Source organism: Carcharhinus amblyrhynchos, chromosome 5 (assembly GCF_965287045.1).
Source record: "Carcharhinus amblyrhynchos chromosome 5, sCarAmb.v2.hapA, whole genome shotgun sequence".
NCBI classification, from domain to species: domain Eukaryota; kingdom Metazoa; phylum Chordata; class Chondrichthyes; order Carcharhiniformes; family Carcharhinidae; genus Carcharhinus; species Carcharhinus amblyrhynchos.
In genome coordinates, this window is record NC_137328.1 from 95,327,993 (window position 1) to 95,353,876 (window position 25,884).

General features: G+C 40.3%; 1 protein-coding gene across 3 annotated transcripts in view; it reads left to right on the top strand.

Moving 5' to 3' along the window:
• The first annotated feature begins 2,996 nt into the window (after positions 1-2,996).
• LOC145343199 (uncharacterized) overlaps positions 2,997-25,884 on the top strand; it is a 66,780-nt gene continuing 43,892 nt past the window's right edge. For all 3 annotated transcript variants that reach the window (XM_080189230.1, XM_080189231.1, XM_080189232.1), the window contains exons 1-11: positions 2,997-3,085; positions 8,251-8,508; positions 9,649-10,249; positions 12,117-12,226; positions 12,374-12,424; positions 12,767-12,889; positions 14,861-14,991; positions 20,387-20,481; positions 20,784-20,838; positions 21,559-21,705; positions 24,505-24,810. In XM_080189230.1, the coding sequence (XP_080045356.1) occupies positions 8,252-8,508; positions 9,649-10,249; positions 12,117-12,226; positions 12,374-12,424; positions 12,767-12,889; positions 14,861-14,991; positions 20,387-20,481; positions 20,784-20,838; positions 21,559-21,705; positions 24,505-24,810 (1,876 nt within the window). In that variant the 5' untranslated portion in view covers positions 2,997-3,085; position 8,251. The remainder of the gene's footprint in view (positions 3,086-8,250; positions 8,509-9,648; positions 10,250-12,116; positions 12,227-12,373; positions 12,425-12,766; positions 12,890-14,860; positions 14,992-20,386; positions 20,482-20,783; positions 20,839-21,558; positions 21,706-24,504; positions 24,811-25,884) is intronic.

Here is a 25,884-nt window from a genome sequence, read left to right on the forward strand (position 1 = left end):
CTGTACAGGGCACTGGTGAGGCCGCAGCTGAAGTACTGTGTACAGTTTTGGTCACCGCACTTGCGCAAGGATATTTTGGCCTTGGAGTGCAGAGGAGGTTCACTAGGCTGATACCGGAGATGAGGGGGTTAGACTATGAAGAGAGACTAAATAGACTGGGTCTGTACTCGTTGGAGTTTAGAAGGATGAGGGGGGATCTTATAGAGACATATAAGATAATGAAAGGGATGGATAGGACAGAGGTAGAGAGATTCTTCCCGCTCAGAAAGGACAGCAGGACTAGAGGGCACAGCCTCAAGATAAGGGGGGGCAGTTTAGAACAGAGTTGAGGAGGAACTTCTTCACTCAAAGGGTGGTGAATCTTTGGAATTCTCTGCCCGTCGAAGTGGTGGAGGCTACCTCGCTAAATACATTTAAGACACGGGTAGATAGGTTTTTGACAGACAAGGGAATTAAGGATTATGGGGAAAAGGCGGGAAAATGGAACTGAGCCACTTCAGATCAGCCATGATCTTATTGAATGGCGGGGCAGGCTTGAAGGGCTAGATGGCCTACTCGTGCTCCTATTTCTTATGTTCTTATGTTGCATTCTCAAAGAATTTGAGCAAATTTGTCAAATATTATTTACCTTTCATGAATCCATGTTGACTCAGTGTTATTCTATTCAGCTTTCCTAAATGATTGGCTATTTCCTCTTTGATTATCCAGCATCTTGTCAAGAATAGACTAACTGGCTATAGTTCCCTGCCTTCTGCCTTACTTCCTTTTTGAACAAGGGAGTCACATTGGCTGTTCTCCAATCTTCTGGTACTCTTCCAGAATTTAGCGAGTTACAAAATTTTTCAACCAATAGGTCCACTATCTCTCAAGCTACATCCATTAAAACCCTAGCCTGCAGTTCATTGGGTCCTTATGTCTTGTCTGCCTTTAGCCCCTTAGTTTCTACAATAGTCTTTCCCTTGTGATTGGGATTTTTCTAAATTCTACCATGTTATTTGAAATCAGTCCATCTGATATCATAGTGATATTTGCAATGTCTTCCACAATGAAGACTGATGTAAAAAAATTATTTAGCATAGCCACCATTTCCTTGTTTACTGTATTAATTTGCCTGCTTCATTTGGTAGAGGTCCCACATTTACCTTAGCCATCTGTTTCCTAATTATATATCCATAGAAACTCTTACTGTTTGTTATAGAAACTAGAAGCAGAAGTAGGCCATTCAGCCCTTTGAACCTGCTCCAACATTCATCTTGATCATGGCTGATCATTGAATTCAATATCCTGATCCCCCTTCCTTCCATTACCCTAATCCCTTTAGCCCCAAGAGTTAAATGCTGCATGCAAGTTTTCGCTCAAAATTCCAAGTAGTTGTGTTCCCAGGAATTTGTAACACTTGTACTTCTAGGTGGTTGCAGTCTTGGGTTTGGAAGGTGCTGTTCTGCAGCTGATTTCCTGCAATACATCTTTAGATGGTACACACTACAGTTCATTTGTGGTAAAGGGAATGAATGTTTGTGGAAGGGATTCCAATCAAGTGAGCTACTTTGTCCTGGATTATGTCGAGGTCCTTGAGTGTTGCTGGAGCTGTACTAATCCAGGCAAGTGGAGAGTATTCCATCACACTCCTGATTTGTGTCTTGTAGGTGATGGACAGACCTTGGGAAGTCAGAAAGTGAATTACTCATCACAGGGTTCCTAGCCTCTAACCTGCTTTTGTAACCACAGTATTTATATACCTGGTCCAGTTTCTGGTCAATGGTATTGCAGGTTGTTGAATGTGGGAGATTCAGCAATGCTGAATGTCAAGGGACAATGGTTAGGTTCTCTCTCTAGGGGCTGGTCATTGTTTGGTACCTGTGTGGCATGAATGTTACTTGCCTCTTGTCAGCCTAAGTCTGGAGATTGTCTGGGCCTTGCTGCATTTGGGCATGGACTTCTTCAGTATTTGTGGAGCTGCGAGTGAGTGCTGAAAATTGTGCAATCATCAGTGAACATGTCCACTTCTGACCTCAATTATAAATTAAAATTTCTGGAATGGAATTTAGACCTGCAAGCTTGTGACTCAACAGAGGCCAGAATGCTCAACATATCCAAAAATTGCAGAGCAGCTTTTAGTAATGTAAAATATTTAACTGAAACCAAACAATGGAATATAAGTTGAAGAAAGACATATGACCAAACTATTCAATGTCAGATCTCCTGCTGGGCATTGTGTCTAGGGTTCCCCTAAGTAATAACAGACCTCCCCAAAATAACTTGTGAGAGACAATTTTTAAACATAGTGCTGTAGATTTTCCATGTTAAGTATGATACTTTTCAAAATAGCAGGGCTCCTTATACATAAATGTGTTTGCAACCTCCCTGGTCACATCTCTCTGGTAGCAGATGTTGACAGATTTCTACTGGCACAGGTCAATCACAATGAAGACAATCACTTACTGGCCTTTTGGCTAGAATCAAGTGTTGGATCAAGCCCAAGATGGGGTGCAATGTCTTTTCTTGTCAGCTTGGGTCTTGTTTGTGTCTCTTGTGGGGGCCATAAATTGGATTCAATTGAATTTGATTTCAGGAGCAAGCAAGGAATGGATTTGGGTTTGTCCAGTCCATTCTGAGCATTGGTTTGTAAGTATGAGGATGGAGTAAAAACAAAATTTAAAAGGCTGAAATAAAAATAGAAAGTGCTGGAAATGCTAGCCGGCCTGTGAATTGTGAAACGGTTAACATTTCACGTTAGTCACCTTCCATCAGAACACAACAGTCTGACCTTTGCTGTTGCAATAGTTGGCAACACCTGACACGTGGTGCACGCTGGGAGATGTAGTTGGCCGGGGCTCGGCGGACTCCGACTTCCGTGGGCCCACGCGGCTCCAGTTGGCTGACGGGATACTGGCGGAGTTGTCAGGTGGCTGCAGGAGGAGCTGGAGGGAGAGGGAGGATGGGCGGCTGAGTGTGGGTTACGGACAGGCTGTGAGGGCCCTGGGGGGCGGGAGGGGGGGGGAAACTGAGGATAGCACGTGTCCGGGAGAGTCACAGGGAGCAGCAGCGGGTGTGACAGGCCGAACTGGTCGGTGGGATGTGAGAGGTGAGTGATGGGGGGGGGACAAGCTGGGATGGTGGGTGAGAAAGGCCCCGAGCGGGATCCATGCCTCGCTGTAAAACTTTCACCCTGACAGCTCGCTGCTGCTGTCTGTCTGTCTGTGTGTGTGTGTGTGTGTGTGTGCAGGTTGTCTGCACTGGGCTCCAGTGTGCGCGGTAATTTAAACACCCATTAAAAAGCTACCCACAACTACCATCCTCGGCGCTGCTCACAACTTTATAACTGCATTCCTATTTTCTCGCAGTTTGTACAATTTCACATTCCTTGCTCAGATTTCCCTTATTGTCTGTTTTGATGGAAGATTTTATTAAATTTTATTGCTGTAGCGTAAATGTTGCCTGCCTATGATTCGACGTTGTATAACGGAGAATACTAATTTTATAATACAGATTGATAATTTGAATCATTGAATATTAAAAAACACTTTGTTTCCCGTTACAAGCTTTCTGCCATTATGTTTACATATGTATCTCCGATTAGGAGTCGTGGCTCCAGTCTCATGAATCAAAGATTTGCAGGTCTGTCTGTGTCTCACTCCAGAGGACTTTAACTCACACTTACATGAGATGTTGAAGGGAGGCCCAATCTGCCCCACGCAGGTAGATTAAAAGATCCGTTGACATGATATTGAACAAGAGCAGGCGAATGTTATCTCTTAAATAATATTTGTCCCTAAACCGTTGACACCATTGGAAGAGTTTAGCTTGTCATTATCGTGATACCGTTTGTGAAATCTTACTATGTGCACGTTGGTGCATGCGTTTCATTCACTATGTTGCAACAGTAACTACACTTCCAGAGTATTTGATTCACTTGTAAGTGCTTTGGGATAACTCAGGGTCATGAAAGGTGCTATATAAAGACTTTCTCTCGTGCAGGGCTTTACCATTGAGCTGGGGCAGGTGCTATTTGAGATAGTGCCTTTTTGATTACCCTTGTAGCTAAATGAAATTGGTATGACTCCATTCAAAAGAGTCTCTTTGTATGATCATTGAGTGTGATTGTATTCTTGCATGAGTTGCTGAAGGCAGTATTTTGTTTTTAAAGGTTGCTTGTACAATTTCCAGTGATTCCAGTGTTTAATAATACTCAGGATTTTTCTTATTCTTCCATGGGTTATGGCATTGCAATCTTGGTGGCACAGTGGTTAGCACTGCTGTCTCAGTGCCAGGGAACTAGGTTTGATTCCTGGCTTGGGCTCACCATCTGTGTAGAGTTTGCACATTCTCCCTGTGTCTGTGGGTTTCCTCTGGGTGCTCCATTTTCTTCCCACAGTCCAAAGATGTGTGGGTTAGGTGGATTGGCCATGCTAAACTGCCCCTTAGTGTCAGGGGGGCTAGCTAGTGTAAATGCATGGGGTTAAAGGGATAAGGCCTGGATGGGATTGTGGTCGATGCAAGTTTGGGCTAAATGGCCTCCTTCTGCACTGTAGGATTCTATGATTCTAAGCTAGGCTAGCATATATTGCCTATCCCTAATTGCTCTTGAGAAGATGGCAATGAGCTATCTTCTTGAACTGCTGCAGGCCATGTGGTGTAGCTATAGCCACAATGTTGTTACAGAGGGAATTCAATGACTTTGACCCAGCGACAGAGAGGATATAGTTCCAAGTCAGGATGGTGTGTGGCTTGGAGGGGAACTTTCAGGTGGCAGCATTCCCGTATGGCTGTTGCCCTCTTCCTCAAGGCAGAGAGGCTGTGGGTTTGGAAGGTGCTGCAGTAGTGGAGGCAGTGAATTTTAAGGTAAAGAATGAGATGCCAATGAAGTGGGCTGCTTTTTCCCGGATGTTGTCAAGCTTCTTGAGATTTGCTGGATCTGCACTTATCCTGACAAGTGAAGAGTTTCCATCACACTCCTACCTTGTATCTAATGGATGGTGGACTGGCCTTGGGGAGTCAGAATTCCCTGCCTCTGACCTGCGGTTGTCGCCATAGTATTTATATGGCTGGTCCAGTTCAGTTCCAGTTCAATGGTAAAACCCCACGGTATTGATAGTGGAAGATTCAACGTTGGTAATGCCATTGAATGTCGTGTAAGATGGTTAGATTCTCTGTTGTTGGAGATGGCCATTACCTGGCACTTATGTGGCACAAATGTTACTTACCTCTTATATGTTTTGAAAATATATAGAACATGAATGCTTTAGATGTCATTTGAGTTATAATCAAGGCTGTTTTTAGAGAGAGTAAAAGTACACCTAGCAATAATTGCTATCTGAACTCTATAATTATGTTGATAATCAAATACCATCTCCACTCAAGCTCCTGTGTATTCATTATTAGCAGCAGATCTCCTATGGTGTTGCGCACAGTTGATGTCTAACTTGGAAGATGATTGTGTCTATCTCCTAAACTGGTTTATGTCTGCAAGGTTCCATCTTTGGTTTTGTTGTGGAATTCTTGTCTCTATTGTGGAATCTGAGCACATAACCCATGACTCAGAGGGCTGAGCATGAAATTTGGACTCACTTTAGTGGAATATGTGATATAGGCCCTTGTGTCTCCTGCCCCATTTGGCCAGAGCATTGATCAGCACCTACCTTTACTACCCTTTGGAACAACTATCACACAAAAATCATATTAATTTCAGGTTTAAATTGATCCAACATCTGCAAATTTTGAGGAAGAAAGCTGCAGATTTCCGGTGCTCTTTATATGAAAAAGAGCACGCTGATTTTATTCCTACTAACAAAGGAAATAATTTCTCTCTGTATCAACCCTATCAAAACTCGTGATCATTTTATGTTGGTTGGCTCACTACTCCAGCTCTGTCCTTGTACTTCAGTCTTTTAAGCCCAATGTCATTCTGATGAATTTGCACAGGTCTGTTACTCCTTCCTGAAGTTTGAAACGCAAGCTGAATGTACTACACCAGTTGGGGTCTGTAAAATTCAAGAATCACTTTCTCTCCTGTGTACTCCAACCCCCTTTGGATAAAAATCAATATTTCACTCATGATTTTAATTAAGTTTTGTACAGTGCATTAGCCTTTAATACTTTCTGTACATAGATGCCTAAATTCCTTTGTATTTAAAGTCTACTGCGTTTGAGAAAATATTCCAGCTAGTCTTTCCCTGGTCTGCTTCTCCATGTTGAATTCCATCTGTCATATTTTGGTCACAGACTTGATCTGTCTTATTGTCTTTTATTAGTGTCGTTTTCGACCTTGAATGTACAACTTCCCGTTTCTTCATCAAAGTCATCGCTAACTATAGCGAAAAGTCACAGTATGTTCCCTCTCTCCTACTCCCTGTTTCTGACCCCTTCACCTCGTGGGATCACTTTGTATTTGGTTACCTCCAATTCCAATTTGCTGAAATTCATCAGATTCCCTCTGGAAATCTGTACAGGCAACATCCATAAACATTTCCCTATTCACCATGCTAATAGCTTCTTCAAAAATGGATTTAAGTTACTCTAACATGGCCTTTCCTCCAAAATTCTGTACTGCCTCTCTGATGACTGATTCTTATTTCAGTCCTAAGTCACGTTGTCCCTGGTGATAGATTTCAGTAACCACACAACTGATGTTAAACTAGTCTGTAGTTTCCTGGGCTGCTGTTACTTGAATAATCAAGTTTACAATTCAAAGGCACTGTTCTTGATTGTAGTGTCTAATTTTTGTGAAGAATGTCTTACCACAGTCAGGACCTCAGACTGATTCAAGGCCAGATTTTTCTTGATTCTCCAAGGCTGTTTTCTTTTGCTAGCTGAATATAGCTTGCTTTTGTTTTGCACCATTGTGTCTCATCCTTGCCACGTTTTCTTGTCACAAGCTCCATGCACCCATGTGTCAGTTAAGATGCTGCATTTATTTGCTTGGTCTTTAGGCAACTCTTTTATCTTTTGAATTGCCACCATGGTAATGTTTGTTAAGTTTTAGCTCACCATAGCATACTTTCTTGAATAGTTTAATATCAAATGTTCTGAAATGTTCAGCTCACCTTAGTTGCACCCTTGATATCATTGTCTCTGTGTCGAACATAGATGTTTTTCTGAGAATCTGTGAATGGAATCTTAACACTATCATTAAAATGTTGTGTTATGGTTACTGAGTTGTCTAGCTATTGTACATAGAGGATGTTGTACATCTTATTTTGTAGATCTTAAGTGATGTTGCCAGCTTTGTGCAACATTTATCCCATAACTTGGAAGGTTATCAGGTAGAATGTAACACCAGAACATTATAAGGAGATGCTGACAGGTGAAAAAAACCATCACCAAGAGGTAGACTTTTTAGGGAGGTTTTGAAGGAAGGAAGAAACACAAAGAAGTTTAGATGTGAATTTCCAAAGATTGGGCTGGAGACACTGAAAGTATGTCTGTAAATAAGGAATGAAGGAAATCAGATGCATAAAAGGCTGGAATTGGAAAAATGGAGATTTCTTGAGAGAGGCCATAGAGTTAGGGAGGAATTTGAACATGTGGAAGAGAATTTTAAATCAAGGCATTTCTTGACTGAGAGCTTTTATAGGTCAGCGAGTAAAAGAACGATGAGTGAATCGAACTTGGAGCTAATCAGAATATGGACAATAGAGTTTTGGATGGGCTCAAGTCTGTGGAGGATTGAAAATGTGAGGATGGCTGGGGAAGCACTGGAACAGTCAAATCTGGAGATAACAAAGGGAAGGATTAGGGTTTCAGCAGCGAAAGGGCAGAGGTAGGTGATGTTGTCAACTACTCAACTGTAGTTGCGTTCTGTCACTGACCCTCTGTTAGCAGTCTGGTCTGCTGCTACTGTGCACATCTCCAGAAATAGCTTGTCCACTCCTCTGGCTTACCTGATCAGCTGTAGTTGAGATTCAATTACTTAGTACAACCATAAAATTTAATTTAATTTCAGGATCCAGCTCAGCATGTCACTCATGGATGCTTTTAACCATTGAGCTATTGGTCAGAGCATTTACTGTGTGTATTTGAATATATTAGACTGGGAATTTAATTTGAGTCCAGATGACTGAGGGTCATCTGGACTTGAAATGTCAGCTCTTTTCTCTCTTTACTGATGCTGCCGGACCGACTGAGATTTTCTAGCATTTTCTCTTTTGGTTAAGGATTTTGAAGCATTTTCTGAATAAATCCAAATGAACAATTTGGAAGTTATTGTAATGAAATTCTGCAATCTGTCATTTGTTTTCCTGCACCTTGTAGGATGTTTCGCCGTTCAAGACTCAGTATCAAACCTAATGTGAAACCTGGTGGAAGAGGTTCGCAAACCGCCAAGGAGGATGACAAGGCCCATACCTCAGTTCAGCAACCAAGTCCAGAAAGAAAGGCTTCCAATGAAAAAGATGCTCCTGAGTCTCAAGCTGTGTTGTCAGTTCCACCAGCACCACTGCCGAATCCAAGCAGAGGACAGGAAGAAAGAGATGACCCTGATGAACAGCAAGAAAATGTTCCAATTAACAAGTTAGTACTGAATTAATTCACATAAACCTCCATGGTATTGTTAAGAACAGGGCTAATGATAAACATGAAGTTATTTTAAATACCAGAAGCGAAAGTTGAAACAGCTGCCCTCAACTGTATTTTGTAATTTGGAATAATGTGAGGAAAGATTTGAAATCCAGAGAATATGTCCCAGACATTTTGATAGAATAAAATCATAGAATTTTACAGGGCAGAAGAAGGTCATTGTGCCCATCGAGGCTTCACCGACTCTCTGATAGAACATTGTACTCAGATCTTTCTCCATAACTCCACATATTTACCCCACTAATCCGTCTAACGTTTTGTGGTGACTTCAAATAAAATACATGTTTGTTTATTAAACAATAAAATAAACAATGATAAAGCAAACTAGAAGTACACTCAACTACGACAATGGTTATATACAATATCACTAATTTTACATAGTTCCAAATAATCTTTACTACCGTCACAACGAATTCTCTCAAATGTTCCACAACACCTTATAGATTTTAAACATTGTGAAAATCCAGTAAGTTACTGAAATTAGGTAACTCATCTTTTGTATCATTACGTGTTCCATTAACACCCCCTTTTGCCATGCACCATCCTGTCTTTTGACATTTAATCCTCAGTTTCAATAGATAAACATCAGCCTTGGTAAAGATCTGCACCTTAAATTAAGTTTCAACCCTCTTAACCTGTTTTTCTGATCTGTGTTGGACACTTAATTTGAGGGGCAGTATTGTTGATATTTGGTCAGACTACCCTCCCTGGCCCACGTCTTTTACTTTTGAGTTGGAAAACCGTTCTTTAGTATCTCTTCCTTTTTTTTTTGCAGCTCAATGTTGATGTAGGCCAATTGATTTTTTCAGTTAATTAAAACTATTAAACGTGCTGGGAAATAATTCTACCTTCCTGATTTTACTAATGTGTGCCTCTTGATGTTACGAATTTGTGCCTCCTGATTTCGTTAAGTGCCAAAATAGAAATTAAATGTATGTTAATTGCAAATAGTATTTAATTTGGAACGTTTTTGATAACGTTATAGGATTTTCCTTCATTTGAATGTAATCTTTTTTTCTCGCTGATATGTAAAATTAATAGATAATTAAAATTTGCATGCTTTTTTATTTTAAGGAATGACAAAAATGATAAGGCTGGAGAGTCTGGCGTTAATAGTAAACTCTCTGTGGCACCTTTGCAAAGAAGGAAGCGTTTCTCCACCATGCCAAATTTGGCCAAACCCCGATCTACATCTGTGTCTGTGCAACCATCGATCTGTGTAACACCAAAGTCTCCTCCTAGGCAACAAAGTCCATTGAATTCTGTGTCCAATGCTCCATCCATTCAGGATAATACATCTCCATCACAGACTTCTAGTACTGACAAACCACGATCACTAGAGAAGCGGAAACCCTCTTCAGGACAAGATAAAAAATTGCCAGAAAAGAAAACCCCAATTCCTCAAGTACCTCAATTCTCTCCAGTTAAAAGCCCTGTGCACAAAGATACAACGGTAGGAACCAATTCTGCTCGAGCTCCTATGGCACGGAAAACACTATCCTCACCACTTAAAGAGAGGGTTACCCCCAGCAGCCCGTCTGCAAAAAGAATTGTGCCATCCCCAAGTCATTCACCTGCACGCCCTAAACCAGCAAAAATTCCATCTGACCTTGAGCGACTGAGGAAGGCTCGAAAACTGCGGGAAATGCTGAAAGAGGAGTTGAAGAAGGAGAAGGTAAATTTGAATACATGTATAGAGGTTGTTTCTGTTGGCTGTAACTTTCAACAGTCTCATCAGTTTAAGTGCAGAGAAGATATGGAATGAATTGTTGATGAGTTGTGTGCTAACCTGCAATTCAGTGGAGGAGCATGACCAGTTTGCTTGAAATCCTTAATGGGGAAATAGAATGGGAGCAAGATTCGTTTGTGTCCCATTGGTGATGAAACATCAATGCAGCTGCTTGGATTTATTTCATCCTCTTCTAAAGACAATAAAATATCAAATCATTCTTTGGAAATTGAGCATGTAGTACAAACTGGGACTGAGGATTAAAATTCTACTATATTTAACAAATGTGATTCTAAATTTATATCCATTCAACTTGAACAAATGGATCACTAGTAGGATTATGGATTGAATCTCCAAAGTGCTATGCTACAGAAGGATAAAATGTAGGTCGATGTTTGCAGTTCCTAAAACTGATAGTTCCCTAACTCAGCTGTACCATCAAGGAACCAGAGAAAGAGGGAATACCCAAAAATCTAGTCACTCCGGGTAGCAGTTTTATACCTTTGAATGGTGGGTTCTTCATTTCTATAGCACTAATTTTCATGCAGGTTGTTAGGCTCATTTTTCAGTTGCAGGCATATGTGGTGTAAGAAAAGAATGGGTCTGACACAGAAGGAGGTCTTGCAGTCTGTCATTTTTATACTGGCTATCCAGTCCCACTTCTTTGCCATTTTGTTAGTCCCATTTCTCTGCCCTTCCCTAGTAGCCCTGCGTGTGTTGCTAATTTTTACAAATCTCTTTGAACCCACCTATCATGGGCCGAAAAGCTTGTTCCTGTGCTGTACTGTTCTATGTTCCTGTGTTTTGTGTTCCTGCAGTGAATCTCTCAAAAAATATGAACACTTCAAACAAGAGTAGACCCATTGTGTTGCAAAGTCTTTGCAAAGTTGTTGAATTAAGAGAGTCATACCCAAAAGTAATCCAGCAAACTGGCATATGTGTAATGTGCATTAGTTAAAATATATGTTGCAGTCTTTAAAATAATTTTCAAAATAAAATGGCCCTCATCTAGTGGGCAGAGACAAAGGGAAGACACTTGCTGCTCACTACATTGACAGATGTTAGCAGAGCTTTCCAGGCATTAGAGCAGAAACTAGCCCTGGCAAATGTGAACTGAGCAAGAGATAGAGAGGCCCCACAACCATATCAGATTGAGGAGTTCCTATTGAGGTGCAAAAGTCTAAACCAAGAAATAAACATTAGATTCCAATGATTTATTGAAAGCAAAAATATGATTGTGTAATACGGATGGTAATAAAGAAAAGAGGTAAAGGAGAAAAAACAAAAATTAAAATTGCCAATATTGATGAACTTATGAAGGAATGGAATTTCTCAGGGCCAAGGAGATTGCCTGGTAATAATGACCAATTGTCATCATTTAAACATTCAAACTCCTGGATGTGTCATTGCTAACTTGGGTAACTGAGTACTGTTTGAGCACATCCTGTGGAGAAGTGGGGTATCTTTGACAAGTTCTGCATTTCTAAATGTAATTGTGTGTTGCTCCCAGAGGTTGCTGTCCGATTTATGCAAGTATAATGGTGAGACTCGGTAGCCTCACCATTACAATCTATGCAAAATTTGGTTCAATGTGTGCTGTGTAATCAAAGCACCACACCAGTTAATTTATGGATCCAGTTGTTCATGTATTAGTTGGCCCAATGGACTTTGTATTTAAATTTGGTATCACATTTGGTATTTTCAGCTCTTTTCTCTATATCCTGATTGATGTATTGCACATAAATGTCCTTTTTAACATTTTCCTGGTAATAATGCATTGTTACCCAGTTTTTCTTCTTTTGGGCCATTGTAGAAAGCTCGCAAAGAAACAGTTCCAGTTTGGGAAGCCGGTACCACCCCAGAACGGACTAAAATGACAATGAGAGACTTCATCTACTACTTGCCTGATACAAATCCAATGCTGTAAGTGACCTAGTGATATTCGAATTAGTATTTATTTTATAATATTTCAATGAATGCATTTTAACAACATGAAATTAGCATTTTCATATTTATTGCTTAAGTGCAAGTAATATGAAGTTTTGACATCATTTGAATACAACTCCCCAGATCTTCATTTGAAGAAGAAAAAAGACCATCTTTCCCAGCTCTGACCAAAGAGTGAGTATATGTTCAACCATTTAAGCTTCGTTTTTTTTTTAATTAATGCCTTTAGAAAGTAGTGATTTTCACCAGATTTTCATTTACCAAGTTTTAACACAATAATAATAAAACACTATTTTTGGCAATAATGCGAATTTAGTTTTCCAGGACCTGTTGGATCGGTGATAAAATTGAAAAATAAACATGTAATGATTGGAGCATAGAAAATAAGAGCATTTCCCATTCATCACCATCACGTGTATTCTTAATGAGTCCTAAATTTCTCATTGGCATGACAATTATTGTATGAGAGAATTTGGACTCTGACATTCACAGTATGTCTTCCGATTTATGTTGTAGGCCAGAAGTAGAAACCAATAATTCGCCACAAAATGAGGATGAAGATGAAGAATCTGATGATGCAGTTTTGGGTCCAAGAGTTAAAGTGGCTGAAGATGGCTCTATTATTATTGATGAAGAAAGGTAAGTCCACAATACTAAAACATTTATGATTTAAACACTTGATCTTTCATTAGCAGATAATCAATTAGAATCATCTTAGATAATTGAATTATCACTGAACACCACTGTTTATGTTCAGGCATTTTGATCCAAGAGTTAGATCCTTGTGCCAAAACTACTCAGTGATCTTGGTTTAAAATAATGTTCATTTATCCTGCTGCTCTGTAGATTTAAGGGGGCCTAAAAATTGGCTTCATCATCTTGGTGGTGGGAAAGTTTTTAGAGATAATGAACTGAGACAAGAAGTTGCAGTCACTTGGACAAGTGCAGATTATTTAGGAAAAGCCAGCACAGATTTGATAAAGGCAAATCACATTTAATCATTTCTGAAGAAAAGACATGTTTGACTCTATGGAGAGAGATTTAATATAGATGTTGCCAGATCCACTGAGTATTTCCAGCCCTTTCTGATTTCATGTTGATATCCAGCATCCATAGTACTTTGCTCTAATTTTTGTGTATAATTGACTTGATTAAAATTTTTGATTAGGTGAAAGAGGGATTGATGAGGTTGATGTAGTTAATGTGGTGTGCATAGACTTCCAAATGATGTTTGATGAAGTGCCATACAATAGCAGAGTTGAAACCTATGGAATAAAAGGGAAAGTCACCATTTCAGTGAAACAGAAGCAACAAATAGGCCGTTCCTTATGCCTGCTTGACCATTTTATCAGAGTAGATAATCTATATCTCAGATACCTTTATCTGCCATCGATCCCTAATCCTTTGCTAATTCAACTGAGCAAATCTCTACTGACCTTGAACATTTCATTTTACCCAACATCCATAATCTTTTTAGGTAAAGAGTTCCAAACTTTCTCTACTCATTGTGTGATTGCACTGATTTTAAGATTATACACTCTTGTTTTATGATGTGGAGTTGCTGGTGTTGGACTAGGGTAGGTACAGTAAGAACATAACATAAGAACATTAGAAATTGGAGCAGGAGTAGGCCATCTGGCCCCTCGAGCCTGCCCCGCCATTCGGTAAGATCATGGCTGATCTGTCGTGTCTCAGTTCCACATTCCCGCCCTCTCCCCATAACCCTTAATCCCCTTGCCTATCAAAAACCTATCAACCCGCGTCTTAAATATATTTAGCGAGGCAGCCTCCACCACTTCAACGGGCAGAAAATTCCAGAGGTTCACCACCCTTTGAGTGAAGAAGTTCCTCCTCAACTCTGTTCTAAACCGCCCCCCCTTAACTTGAGGCTGTGCCCTCTAGTCCTACTGTCCTTTCTGAGCGGGAAGAGCCTCTCCACCTCTATCCTATCCATCCCATTCATCATCTTATATGTCTCAAGTAGTCTCTTAAGTAGTCTCTCAACACCAGGTTAAAGTCCAACAGGTTTATTTGGTCGCATCAGCTTTCGAGTGTTGCCCCTTCATCTGGTGAGTGAAGTTCCAAAAGCTCGTGCTACAAATAAACCTATTGAACTTTAACCTGGTGTTGTGAGACTACTTACTCTTGTTTTAATTTCCTCTACTTGTAACTCCTCTATTGGATTACTTACCAGTTAAGATCACCCCTTGATCATTTGAATGCAAGGTGTAGTACAAGCCAAGTTATGCAACTTATAATCATGATTGAACCCTCAAAAGCATGGCATCATGTTGGTGAAATGTTGTTGTACCGCTTGCATGGCCAGTTCAGATTCCCTGAGATTCAGTGCTTAGAATGAATGTAGTATTCCAGATGGAGCCAGACCAATGCTCTTGAATGGTAGCATCACTTTCTCAGTTCTGAATTCCAACCAATCAGTTCAGTCTTTGAAACAAGCACAGCAATAAATGGGAGAATATGCATTGACAGTTGAGAGCAGAACAAACGCTGTGCTTCGTAATGGAGGGAGAACAAATAGCACTGTTTTAAGCTTACAATAATTTTCAATGGAATGAAAATTTTCTTTATTTTTCTTCAAACTCAAAATAGTTTAACAGTTGAGGTTTTGAGGAAGAAGGGACCTATCGTTGAAGAAAATGATCCTATTTTTGAACGTGGTTCTCAAACAACCTATTCCAGTTTTAGGAAGAGCACCCACACAAAGCCATGGTCTAATAAAGGTATGTTAGGAATGTGTTTAATGGCTCTTTGCTTATTACGCTTTAAATTAAAAGGAAACAAAACTCTTGAATTTCTTTGTTATTCCTGTACCATTTTCCTTTATCTGATATTTTAAAAACAAAAGCCCCCCCAAAAATTTAGTGTGCTGCATTCCAACATCATTAAATTGTATAGAGTCAAATATTTAATGCACTTCAGGGAGATGTCAGTGTTGACATCAAAAACTGTTACCAGTTGAAAAAAATCATCCATTTCTATATATATGTGTGTGTATATATATTTATTCCATTTTGGCTTTTTTTTTTAGTTCTATGGTATAAAATGTGATTATTGCAGCACCATCCTGAGCTGCAAAAATGGAAGTTCATAGTTGGTCTTAACCATTCCTTCTTCTGAAAGTACAGTCTTGCAGTTGATAATGTGGAATAAGATTTAATAATGATAGGATTTGATAATTCCTGTCGGTGAATATAAGTGTCATGCTTGTTCCCTAGTACACAATCTTTCAGACAAATTAACTTCTTTGAAATTAGTCTTATACATGAATATGCATCTCCCCACACAGTCTCATATGACCTGTGTTGCCTCTGTTATTTTGGTAGAGAGTTACTATCTGGTGGGGTACTGTAAGAAGGGTGCTTGAGGCCGAGGAAAAAAAATGTGAGCCTAGTCAGCTGAAGGCACTGTCATCAGGTGTAATAGACCAGAGTCTGAGGATGGACCATTTACAGATAGTTAAATACAAGGATGAAAATTTTACATTTGAGGACAACCAGAAGCCAATGTAGATCAGCAAAGGGGAGGATATTAAGGAAGTGACATTGTTGTTGATCGGATATGGGTAACAGAATTTTGGATGGGTTAAAGTTGGAAGATGTGGCATCAACTAATGTTGCAGCAGTTGATTCTGGGGATGACAAAGGCATGGATGAGATTTATTGGAAGATGGGATGAAATGTGGAGCCTAATGCAGGTAATGTTGTCAGGGTGGAATAGGGCAGGTTTAGTAATGAAGGGAGTGATGATAAGGCAGTGATTAGAGAAGGAGTTGTAGGGCAGAAGTTTATGCTTCATCAGAGAAGGTTGGTTGATGGGCATGAAGTTTTAACCACACAGTCAGATTATGTGGATGACAAGTCAGGATAATGCATTATGCTTAATATCCTGCTATACAGTTTGCATATTAATATGAATGTTACCGGAGGTCTATTTTAACAAAAGCTAAAATGTGATATTAGGAGAAGCAAAAATTAGGAGGGTTAAAAATGATAGTAGAGCAGACCTGAGAGAGGAAGCTGAGTGACAAAGCAAGTCTAGATGAGAGAGTTGAGTGAGAGAGGAGCAAGATATAAGTTGTGGCAGGTCTGAGAATGGGAGAACAGGATATAAGATATGCTGGCAGAGCAGCCTTGTGGTTGGAAGGCACGCAGGAATAAATTGAATAGTTATGTCAGAAACAACAACGTGGGGATGGAGTAACAGTGCACAACTTTCTCTTGAACTTTCTAAATTCCCAGTCCCAATGAAGCAATTCACTCTACCTCCAGAAATTAGAGAATCCATACAGTGCAGAAGGAGGCCATTTGGTCCATCAAGCCTGCACCAACAACAATCTCACCCAGTCCCTATCCCTTTAACCCCATGTATTTATCCTGCTGGTCCCCCTGACACTAAGGGGCAATTTATCATGGTCAATCAGCATAATCCGCGCGTCTTTGGAATGCTCATTTTTCATGAAATGCAACCGATTTCTTCCACATTAACCTTTGAGCCAAGTATTCAACTCTGATTTTATTGACCTTATGTCAATTTGCTCATCGCTTAGGTAGTAAGCAAGAGCCCATTACCATTTGTGGTTCTGCTTTTTAATTTCATAGATTCATTGATGTTTAAAGCACAGAAAGAGGCTGTTCGACCTATTGTGTACATCTCGGTCAACAAAGATCTGACTACACTAATCCCACTTTCCAGTGCTTGACCCACAGCCCTGGAGGTTACAGCGATGCAAGTGAATATCTTCAGGGATCCATGGATATGCACTCCAAGGTCCCTTTGATCTTCAATACTTCCCAGGGTTCCACCATTCATAGTGTTTTCTTTTGCCTTGTTAGCCCTCCCCAAGAGGATCAATATCCTCTTGCAGTTTACGGCTATCCTTCTCACTATTTACCAACCTACCCGTTTTCATTGTCATCCGCAAACTTCTTGAACATATCCCTGCACAGTTTACCTGCTGGCTGCTCACATACTTGCAGCAGAACCTTTTTTTTTGTTTTACCTTTGTCGTTGGTACCAACTGGACTATGGCATCTTGATTGTCCAGCCTTGAGAAGTTCTAGACCTTGGCATCAGGCAGGCAAAATGGCCTTCCGGACTCATGTGCTTAGCTGCAGTCAACAGTACCTATTCCCTGAATGCCTAAGTCCCCTATGACTTCTACATTCCTTTTTTACTTGGCCAACTTGAATTACCCCCCTGTACCACTATGCTGTGGTCAGTATAAGCATTCTTCCTGCTCTCATCCACAAAGGTTGCAAGAATAAGTGCAAGTGCTGAAGCTCCTCCAATACTACCTTCTGGACTTCCATACCTGCTTTACTTGTAGTCACATCTACCCTATTCCTGACCATGGACCACATCTGAAATACTTAGCTAACTTTAAAAATGTGACTGCCTACTGGAACAAAGTTTACTGGTCATTCTCGCCTCCATGGTTTACTGGTCACTCTCGCCTAAGTCGTGTCTGACAAATTTACTGGAGTTCTATGAGGATGTGTCTAGAGCGGTGGATAGAGGAGAACCGGTGGATGTGGTCTTTCTGGATTTTCAGAAGGCGTTTGACAAAGTATCTCACAAGAGGTTATTGCAGAAGGTCGAGGGACATGGAGTTGGGGGTAGGGTGTTAGCGTGGATAGAGGATTGGTTGTCAAATAGGAGGCAGAGAGTGGGGGTCAACGGGTGCTATTCGGATTGGCGGATGGTGACTAGTGGAGTGCTCCAGGGGTCGGTGCTGGGGCCTCAGCTTTTTACTATTTATATGGATGATCTGGAGGAGGGAACCGAGTGTAGGGTGTCGAAATTTGCTGATGACGTCAAGATTGGGGGAACGGCAAATTGTGCGGAGGGTGTGGAGAGTCTGCAGAAGGATTTAGATAGGCTGGGCGAATGGGCCAGGAAATGGCAAATGGAATTTAATGTTGGCAAGTGTGAGGTGGTCCACTTTGGTAGGAATAATGGTAGGAAGGACTATTACTTACGTGGCGAAAAACTGCAGCAGGCGACGGTGCAGAGGGACCTCGGGGTTCTTGTGCATGAGTCGCAAAAACCCAGCTTGCAGGTGCAGCATGTGGTCAGGAAGGCGAATGGGATGCTGGCCTTCATAGCGAGGGGGATTGAATATAAAAGTAGGGAGGTCTTGCTGCAGCTGTATAGGGCATTGGTGAGGCCGCAGCTGGAGTACTGTGTGCAGTTTTGGGCGCCGCACCTGCGCAAAGATATTTTGGCCTTGGAGGGAGTGCAGAGGAGGTTTACTAGGCTGATACCGGAGTTGAGGGGGTTGAGCTATGAGGAGAGGCTGAATAAACTAGGCTTGTACTCGTTAGAGTTTAGAAGAATGAGGGGAGATCTCATTGAGACGTATAAGATGATGAATGGGATGGATAGGATAGAGGTGGAGAGACTCTTCCCGCTCAAAAAAGACAGTAGGACTAGGGGGCACAGCCTCAAGATAAAGCGGGGACGGTTTAAAACGGAGTTGAGGAGGAACTTCTTCACTCAAAGGGTGGTGAATCTCTGGAATTCTCTGCCCGTTGAAGTGGTGGAGGCTGCCTCGCTAAATATTTTTAAGACGCGGGTTGATGGGTTTTTGATAAGAGAGGGGATTAAGGGTTATGGGGAGAGGGCGGGAAAGTGGAACTGAGCCACGACAGATCAGCCATGATCTTATTGAATGGTGGGGCAGGCTCGAAGGGCTAGATGGCCTAGCCCTGCTCCTATTTCTTATGTTCTTCTGTTCTTATGTGTGTTGCTGGCAAGGGTAACAATTTTTGCCCATCACCAATTGCAGAGAAGGTAGTGGTGAGCTACCCTTTGAACTGCTGCAGCCCATGTGGGCAGTAGTGAATGTGCAATCCGCAACAACCAAATCTTCAAGTGTTTTCAGCTCGAGGAACTTGAGCTTGATGTTGACCCGGAGTCCAGGTTTTGGACATTGCAGTATCAGACACTGCAGTGTCCAAAACCTGGACTCCAGGTCAACATCGAGCTTGAGTTGAAAACACTTGCTGAAGATCTGGTTGTTGTGGATTGCACATCCAGTAGTATCTGCCCTGCCATCTTGGTTGTATTTTATTGAAGTAATTAGGTTTTCAAGTTTTGAAATAAAAGCCAAACTGTTTATTTGTACTTTTTAATCCAGTTGAGAGCATTGTTCAGTTTATTAAATTTGATTATATGCTTTAGGTCTTTACTGTAATGTAACCCCCTGTCCTAATTTATTTGGTTATCTTTTACATATCAAACAGCACTCCTTATTCCCCCTCACCCAATTCCAAAGCTTAATAAATTCCTTTGCACTTTGGTGAAATCTGCAATCAGGTGAAATTGCTCTGTGTTATTATTAACTCACTTATGGCTTTATTTACCCCATTGAAATTTTTAATTTCCTGACTCTTAGTTTAAAACAGTGCCTAGTTTAGAGAGGGAAAAAATGGCAATGCTCACCAACCAACCACCACTTTCCTGTGATGTGGCACTATTTCTTCCCCCTGTTTTTTTCAAACTCTGGAAGCTGATTCTCCACCACCAGCGCACGGAGGCAGTAGTGAGCACCATCTATATGATGCTCAGCAAAAGCTTATGCAGCTTCAGTGAATGCACCTTTCAAACCTACAACCTGCAGTACATTAAGCGTCAAGGGGCAGCAGCCACATTGAGGCCACCTGCAAGTTCCCCTCAAAGTCCACACCATCATGACTTGGAACTATATTCCTGTTCGTTCCCTGGAAGCCTGGAATTCACTTCCCAACAGCATTGAGTGTACCTGCACCACATGGACTGCAGCACTTCAAAGGGTGGCTCGCCACCACCTTCTCTGCAGTTGGGGATGGGCAAAAATTGCTGCCCTTGACAGCAACACCCACACCCCATGAATGCAAGTTGTAAAACATTTGATACTATCTTACTTAGACCATGGCACAGAATATGATAAATCCATTGTGTTGAAAGTTATAGATTTAAAGAAATATTTGTAACATATTCTAATGTTCAGTATGTCCTTTTTATTCTGTTTCCTATTGCATATTTTGTTTTAAAAAAAGTAATTTTCTTTTGCCTTTTCATGTTGATTTTATTTGTAATTTGTTGATTCCTTTAGTAAATTTTAATTCTTTCCAGAAACAGACATGTTCTTTCTAGCCATCAGTATGGTCGGGACAGATTTTTCTATGATTGGTCACCTGTTCCCCAACAGGACAAGAATAGAAATAAAGGTAATTTCAGTTGTCTTCAGATTTTTTTTCCTGATGTATCTAGCAGTTTATAGAATCATAGACCTTTGCAGCACAGATGGAGACCACTTATTCCACCACATATGCCTTTATGGGTCTTGCAGCAGCAGGTTCTTGATCTGTGTATCAAAACAAATCCATGTTGCTCTATTTAAAGTTGCAATATGTAAGCATGCTTCTCTTTGTTAACATAGTATATGGTATACATAACATACAGGAAAAAAAGCTTAAACAATTACTTTTACATTGAAAAATATTTTTTATTAACAGTTTTTTTTCCACAGAACAAGTTTAAACGTGAGGAAAAATTGAATTCGTGGAGGATTGACAAAGCATTCAGTAAGTATGCTAACTTTTAAATGAGTGTGAGATTCTTTACTTCAAAGTGATTTATGAAATATTGCATACTTGCATAAACTGTGAAGATCAGATAAGCAGTTTGAACACTGGAGAATAACTGGAGTATGATATATGTGTCGATATGCACGATCTTCTTGGGGATCCTCTCCACTTGGAGCTGGCAGTTTGCGGTGTCGATGGTAGCCATGATGTGGAGATGCTGGTGTTGCAGTGGGGTGGATAAGATGAGAGGTCACAGAACACCAGGTTATAGTTCAACAGGTTTATTTGAAATCACAAGCTTTCGGCGCGCTGCTCCTTCGTCAGGTGAAGTCTGGCGAAGGAACAGCATTCCAAAAACTTGTGATTTCAAATGAACCTGTTGAGGAACTATTAGTTGGTGTTGTGTGATCTTTCATCGTGATACTTAGGGGAGTTAAGGATGTGGAAAAATCAGCTATTAAATGTTGCGAATTTTAGAGAAAGTATACTGCTAGGCCAACTTTCCTAACTTGTTTGCTTTTTGTGGTGCCTATGGTCCCCCATGTGGTCCAATGGCTGTGTAGGTCCAGTGTTTCTTTGAATAATATACAGTTGCTCCATTGTTTCTACTTATCTGGTAGTTGAAATTTTAGCTTATCACTATGTACTCCATCATTATATGTTGCACATTGATGGATGTTTTGCTCTGGTACTTTTTAATTTGCTCCTGTGTCACAGAGGAGAAGAAGCCACTTGATCTGGAATTTTTTGGAGAGTTGTTAACCAAAGTTTTGGAAGCAGAGTCAAAGAAGAAGAAAGAAAAGACTGAGAAAACGAAAAGCCAAGCTCCAAGGAAGCAATCAACGACCAAACGGAACAGGAAAGGTAATATTTTTAATAAAGGTAATAATTTTAAAATATTGAATGACTGCAATGGCCATTTTACAACAAACGAAGAAAGATGGAACATTCTTCAACCTCCTATGTAGCATAGATTTTGTATTTAAAAATCAACATATTCTTTGCAGTTTATAACTATAATTCCATATCTTTGTATAATTGTTTTGGGCATTTTGCCTTGAACTAAGATTGGAAGTTGAGAGATCTAAGTGGCCTGTACCACCGTGTCTCAGTGGTTAGGCAAGAGGGATGTTAGGATAATCCCAGGTAGAGACCTTAATCAGTTTTCCTTCTCTGGGTTACAACATATCTTGGTTACTGCCAATGGCTAAAGTTGCAATCATTGTCTGGAGAAAGGTTGGTTAGAAATAATAATTTGAGCTTGGGTTTGCAGATACTGCATTAATATGGTACCTGATGGGATGTTAGATTACCATAGATTTTTCTGAAGTCTTGCATTTAGAAAGTTAACCATTTTAGATTATGTGTGACAAAACAATCTCATTCTTGTTATAATGGGAGCTGTCAAAATCTGTAATGTTACAACAAAGCTCAAATAATTTTTAAATAAAACGTATGATAAAGGAATCATTACTTTTAATAATGTTTAAAAATAAATTTACTGAACACTTTGTACGGCCATTTTTTTCTCCCCCTTCTCTCCGTGTCCCACCTCTCCCAAAGTCAATAATATGTTACTATGATATGATTTCACAAACATTGATTTCCATCCAGTAAATTGTCCTAGGCCAGTGAATGCCAAAGAATATTTAGCCACGTGGATATCTCGACCAAACCAACACCTGTCTTAGTAGATGTAGTAAAAAGTCTGACAACACCAGGTTTTAGTCCAACCGATTTATTTGATAATACTCACAAGCTTTCGAGGTTTCCCTCTTCACCTGACGAAGAGGGAAACCTCGAAAGCTTGTGAGTATTATCAAATAAATCGGTTGGACTAAAACCTGGTGTTGTCAGACTTTTTACTGTGTTTACGCCAGTCCAACGCCGGCATACCCACATCATGATTAGTAGATGTAGCCACATATATGCTGCCAGCAGGAGTTGCTTGATAGGAATTGGAAATTACCCAAGACCAGCAATCAAACTTGGAACCAGCTGAGTGCTGTGGGAAGCCCTTTCAAGGACAATTTTCAACGAAAATGTTTATGAACATATGAACAAGGAACAGGAGTAGATCATTTAGCCCCTTGACCCTGCTCCATCTTTCCATAAAATCATGGCTGATCAGATAATCACCTCAAATCTGCGTCTCACTTACTCCCAATAACCAATTACTCCTTGCTTACCAAGATAGATCCCCCTCGCTATGAAGGCCTGCATCCCATTTGCCTTCCTGATCACCTGCTAGCTGGGCTTTTGCGACTCATGCACAAGGACCCCGAGGTCCCTCTGCACCGTCGCCTGCTGCAGTTTTTCTCCACGTAAGTAATAATCCTTCCCACCATTATCCATCCTGTCAGGATCTTGTACATTTAAATTAAAATCAGCTTTTACTTTTACCTCCAGCAGATACAAGCCCAGCCTTGTCCAACCTTTCCTTGTAAGTTAACTCGTTCATTCTAGGTCTGATAAAACCTTCTCTGAACTACTTCTAATTCATTTACATCTTTCCTTAATTACGATGACCAAAATTGTACACAGTACTCGATGTGGTCTTATCCATGCTCTATATAACTGAAGCGTAACCTCTTCACTTGTATTCAACTCCCTTTGCAACGTGTGACAACGTTCCATTAGCTTTCCTAATGACTGCATATTAGCCTTTTGTGATTCATGCAATAGGACACCCAGGTCCCTCTGCACTTCAGCTCTGGAATTTATCACCATTTTGATAATTTATTTTAATTGTTGCTGCCAAAATGGACAATTCCACAATTTCCCAAATTATAGTCTATTTGCCAGATCACTTATTCTATCTTTTTGTAGCCTCCTTATGTCCTGTTCACCAGTTACTTTCTCTAACTGTACCGTATCTGACCTAAGTGTGTTCAATGCTGACACGTGGTGAAAGCGAGGTGTTACTTTCCCCAGTATTTATTGCTCATCCAGTTGAGCACTCAATTTGCATACATTGCATCGCACCACTATCTATCTAGACTTACGAGGCTATGGACCAAGTGCCGGCAAACAGGGTTAGAATAGTTGAGTAGTTTGTCTTTGGTGCAGACTTAATGGGGTAAAGGGCCTTTTTCTGTACTCTAGACCTCTATGACATCTAGGTGTGCTAGTGACCTCTCTCTTTCATTGTTGAATCTACTACTGAAAAACATGTGCTTAACATTTTTACACAGTGTAGAAAAATAAATTGCATTTATTGCAATAATTGCAGGGCTCTGATGGATGGTAATATAGTTATGAAACATTGGCTCTATACGCTCCACAGATGCTGTCAGACCTGCTGAGATTTTCCAACATTTTCTTGTTTTTGTTTGATTCCAGCGTCCACAGTATTTTATGTTTGTATTAAATTGTGTTGAGACTTCTTCCATTACAATATGAGATTATGATGTGTTGCACATTAGCAAGTATGTGTTAAGTTAAATTGTGGATTCTTGGGATACTGAGCTGGGTAGTGTTTGGCAAGTGAAAAAATTGATGAATGTATGAAGTATGGCAGTTTTTGAACTGACTTTTTTTTAATCTACGTCATATGCATTTCCTGTGTTGCATAATTTGCTTGTAAATTTAGAAGCACATGAAGGATTTTGGGATGATGGATACTTGTTATCTTGTGACTTCTCACATATCTTCTGCGTTTAGGCAAGGAAATTACGACAATAGAAAGTGACCCTGATGACCCTGATCCAGTTGAAGATGATGACACTGAATTAGTTGAAGCTGACCCTAATGCTGTAGTGGAGGCAAATGAGGCATCTTGCAGTGTGGAAGGTCAAGAAGATGCACAGAAAAGTGAAACCATATCGAAGCCCCCCCCAACCAAACGCAAGCGAAAGAAGAAGAAAAAAGTTGCTGTGGAACCAGCAGTTGAAGAAACTGCTGAAAAACCACTTGAGGAGGAAAATGGTTCTTGGGAACCAAAGCAAGACATACTGCAATCCAAGAAAGGCAAGAATTGTTTTAGTTCGCCATCTATATTTGTTGAGAGAGAACAGAATAAAAAGGGTGTTAATCTAAGAAGAGCATTATTGGAGACTATGGTAAACGTTCTGTGCCTCAACAGATCTAAAAGTGACCTTCTGAATCAAATTACTTGAAGGGAAAAAGCAAAGAAGATTCAGAAACATAATTATCTTGTCAGCATATGTCTCAAAGATCCTGGTCCAATCTACCCTTGTACTTCCTGAAAGAGGTTCAGTTCCTTCACTCAGACCGTTTCCATATTTTAGGATTTGCAATAATTGCTGTTGTATCTGAAGCCTGGTAGTGATGGTGATTCTGTAATTTGTTGAGCTTTATTAATCTCTTCTGAAGTTCTCTTCTGAAGTTCTCTCCCTCCTTCAAGCCAGTTCAGTGGGCTTTAATTGAAAAGCCAGGTGTCGTTGGTGCTGTTTAGTCGGTTGCTGGGAAGTACAAGAGATACCTGGATATTCAAGTTTTCTTTTCATGAGCATGTGGCTGGTTATTATTTGTCTTTCCAAATGCCACAACTGACAAGTTGAGAATTGCATACCCAAATACATTCTGACAGGAGTTGAGCATTTTTACCTATAATGAATTTTTTTTTCTTCTTTTTGATACAATAGACTTAAAGTACCAAATTAATTTACAGAAAATAACTCCAGCTGTTGAAGCTCATTGCAGCTTCGAGAGCAGATGATTTGAGTTTGGCAGTGATCAGGGTGGCATGCATGTGTAACAGAACTAGATTAAAACTGTTGCCTGTTTTCTTTGTTCCTTTTGTTTGCAGCGCAGTTAACGATCAAAGACAATTTAAATGTGCAAATTATTCAGTAAATTGAAAATGTCATGAGTTTTGTTAGACTCTAGGATTGCTGCATTGTTCAAGATTTTCTGTGTACTCTAGGAAATAAGGGCTATCTGGTACTGAGTCAAACAGGATATCTGGGGTAAACATTATGTGCGTAGCTGAGCCACACTGCACGACAATCACAAGTTAGATTCTTGGTCCGTACCAAATTTTTTGATATTGGCTTGGGTAATGCAATTGACCACAATATT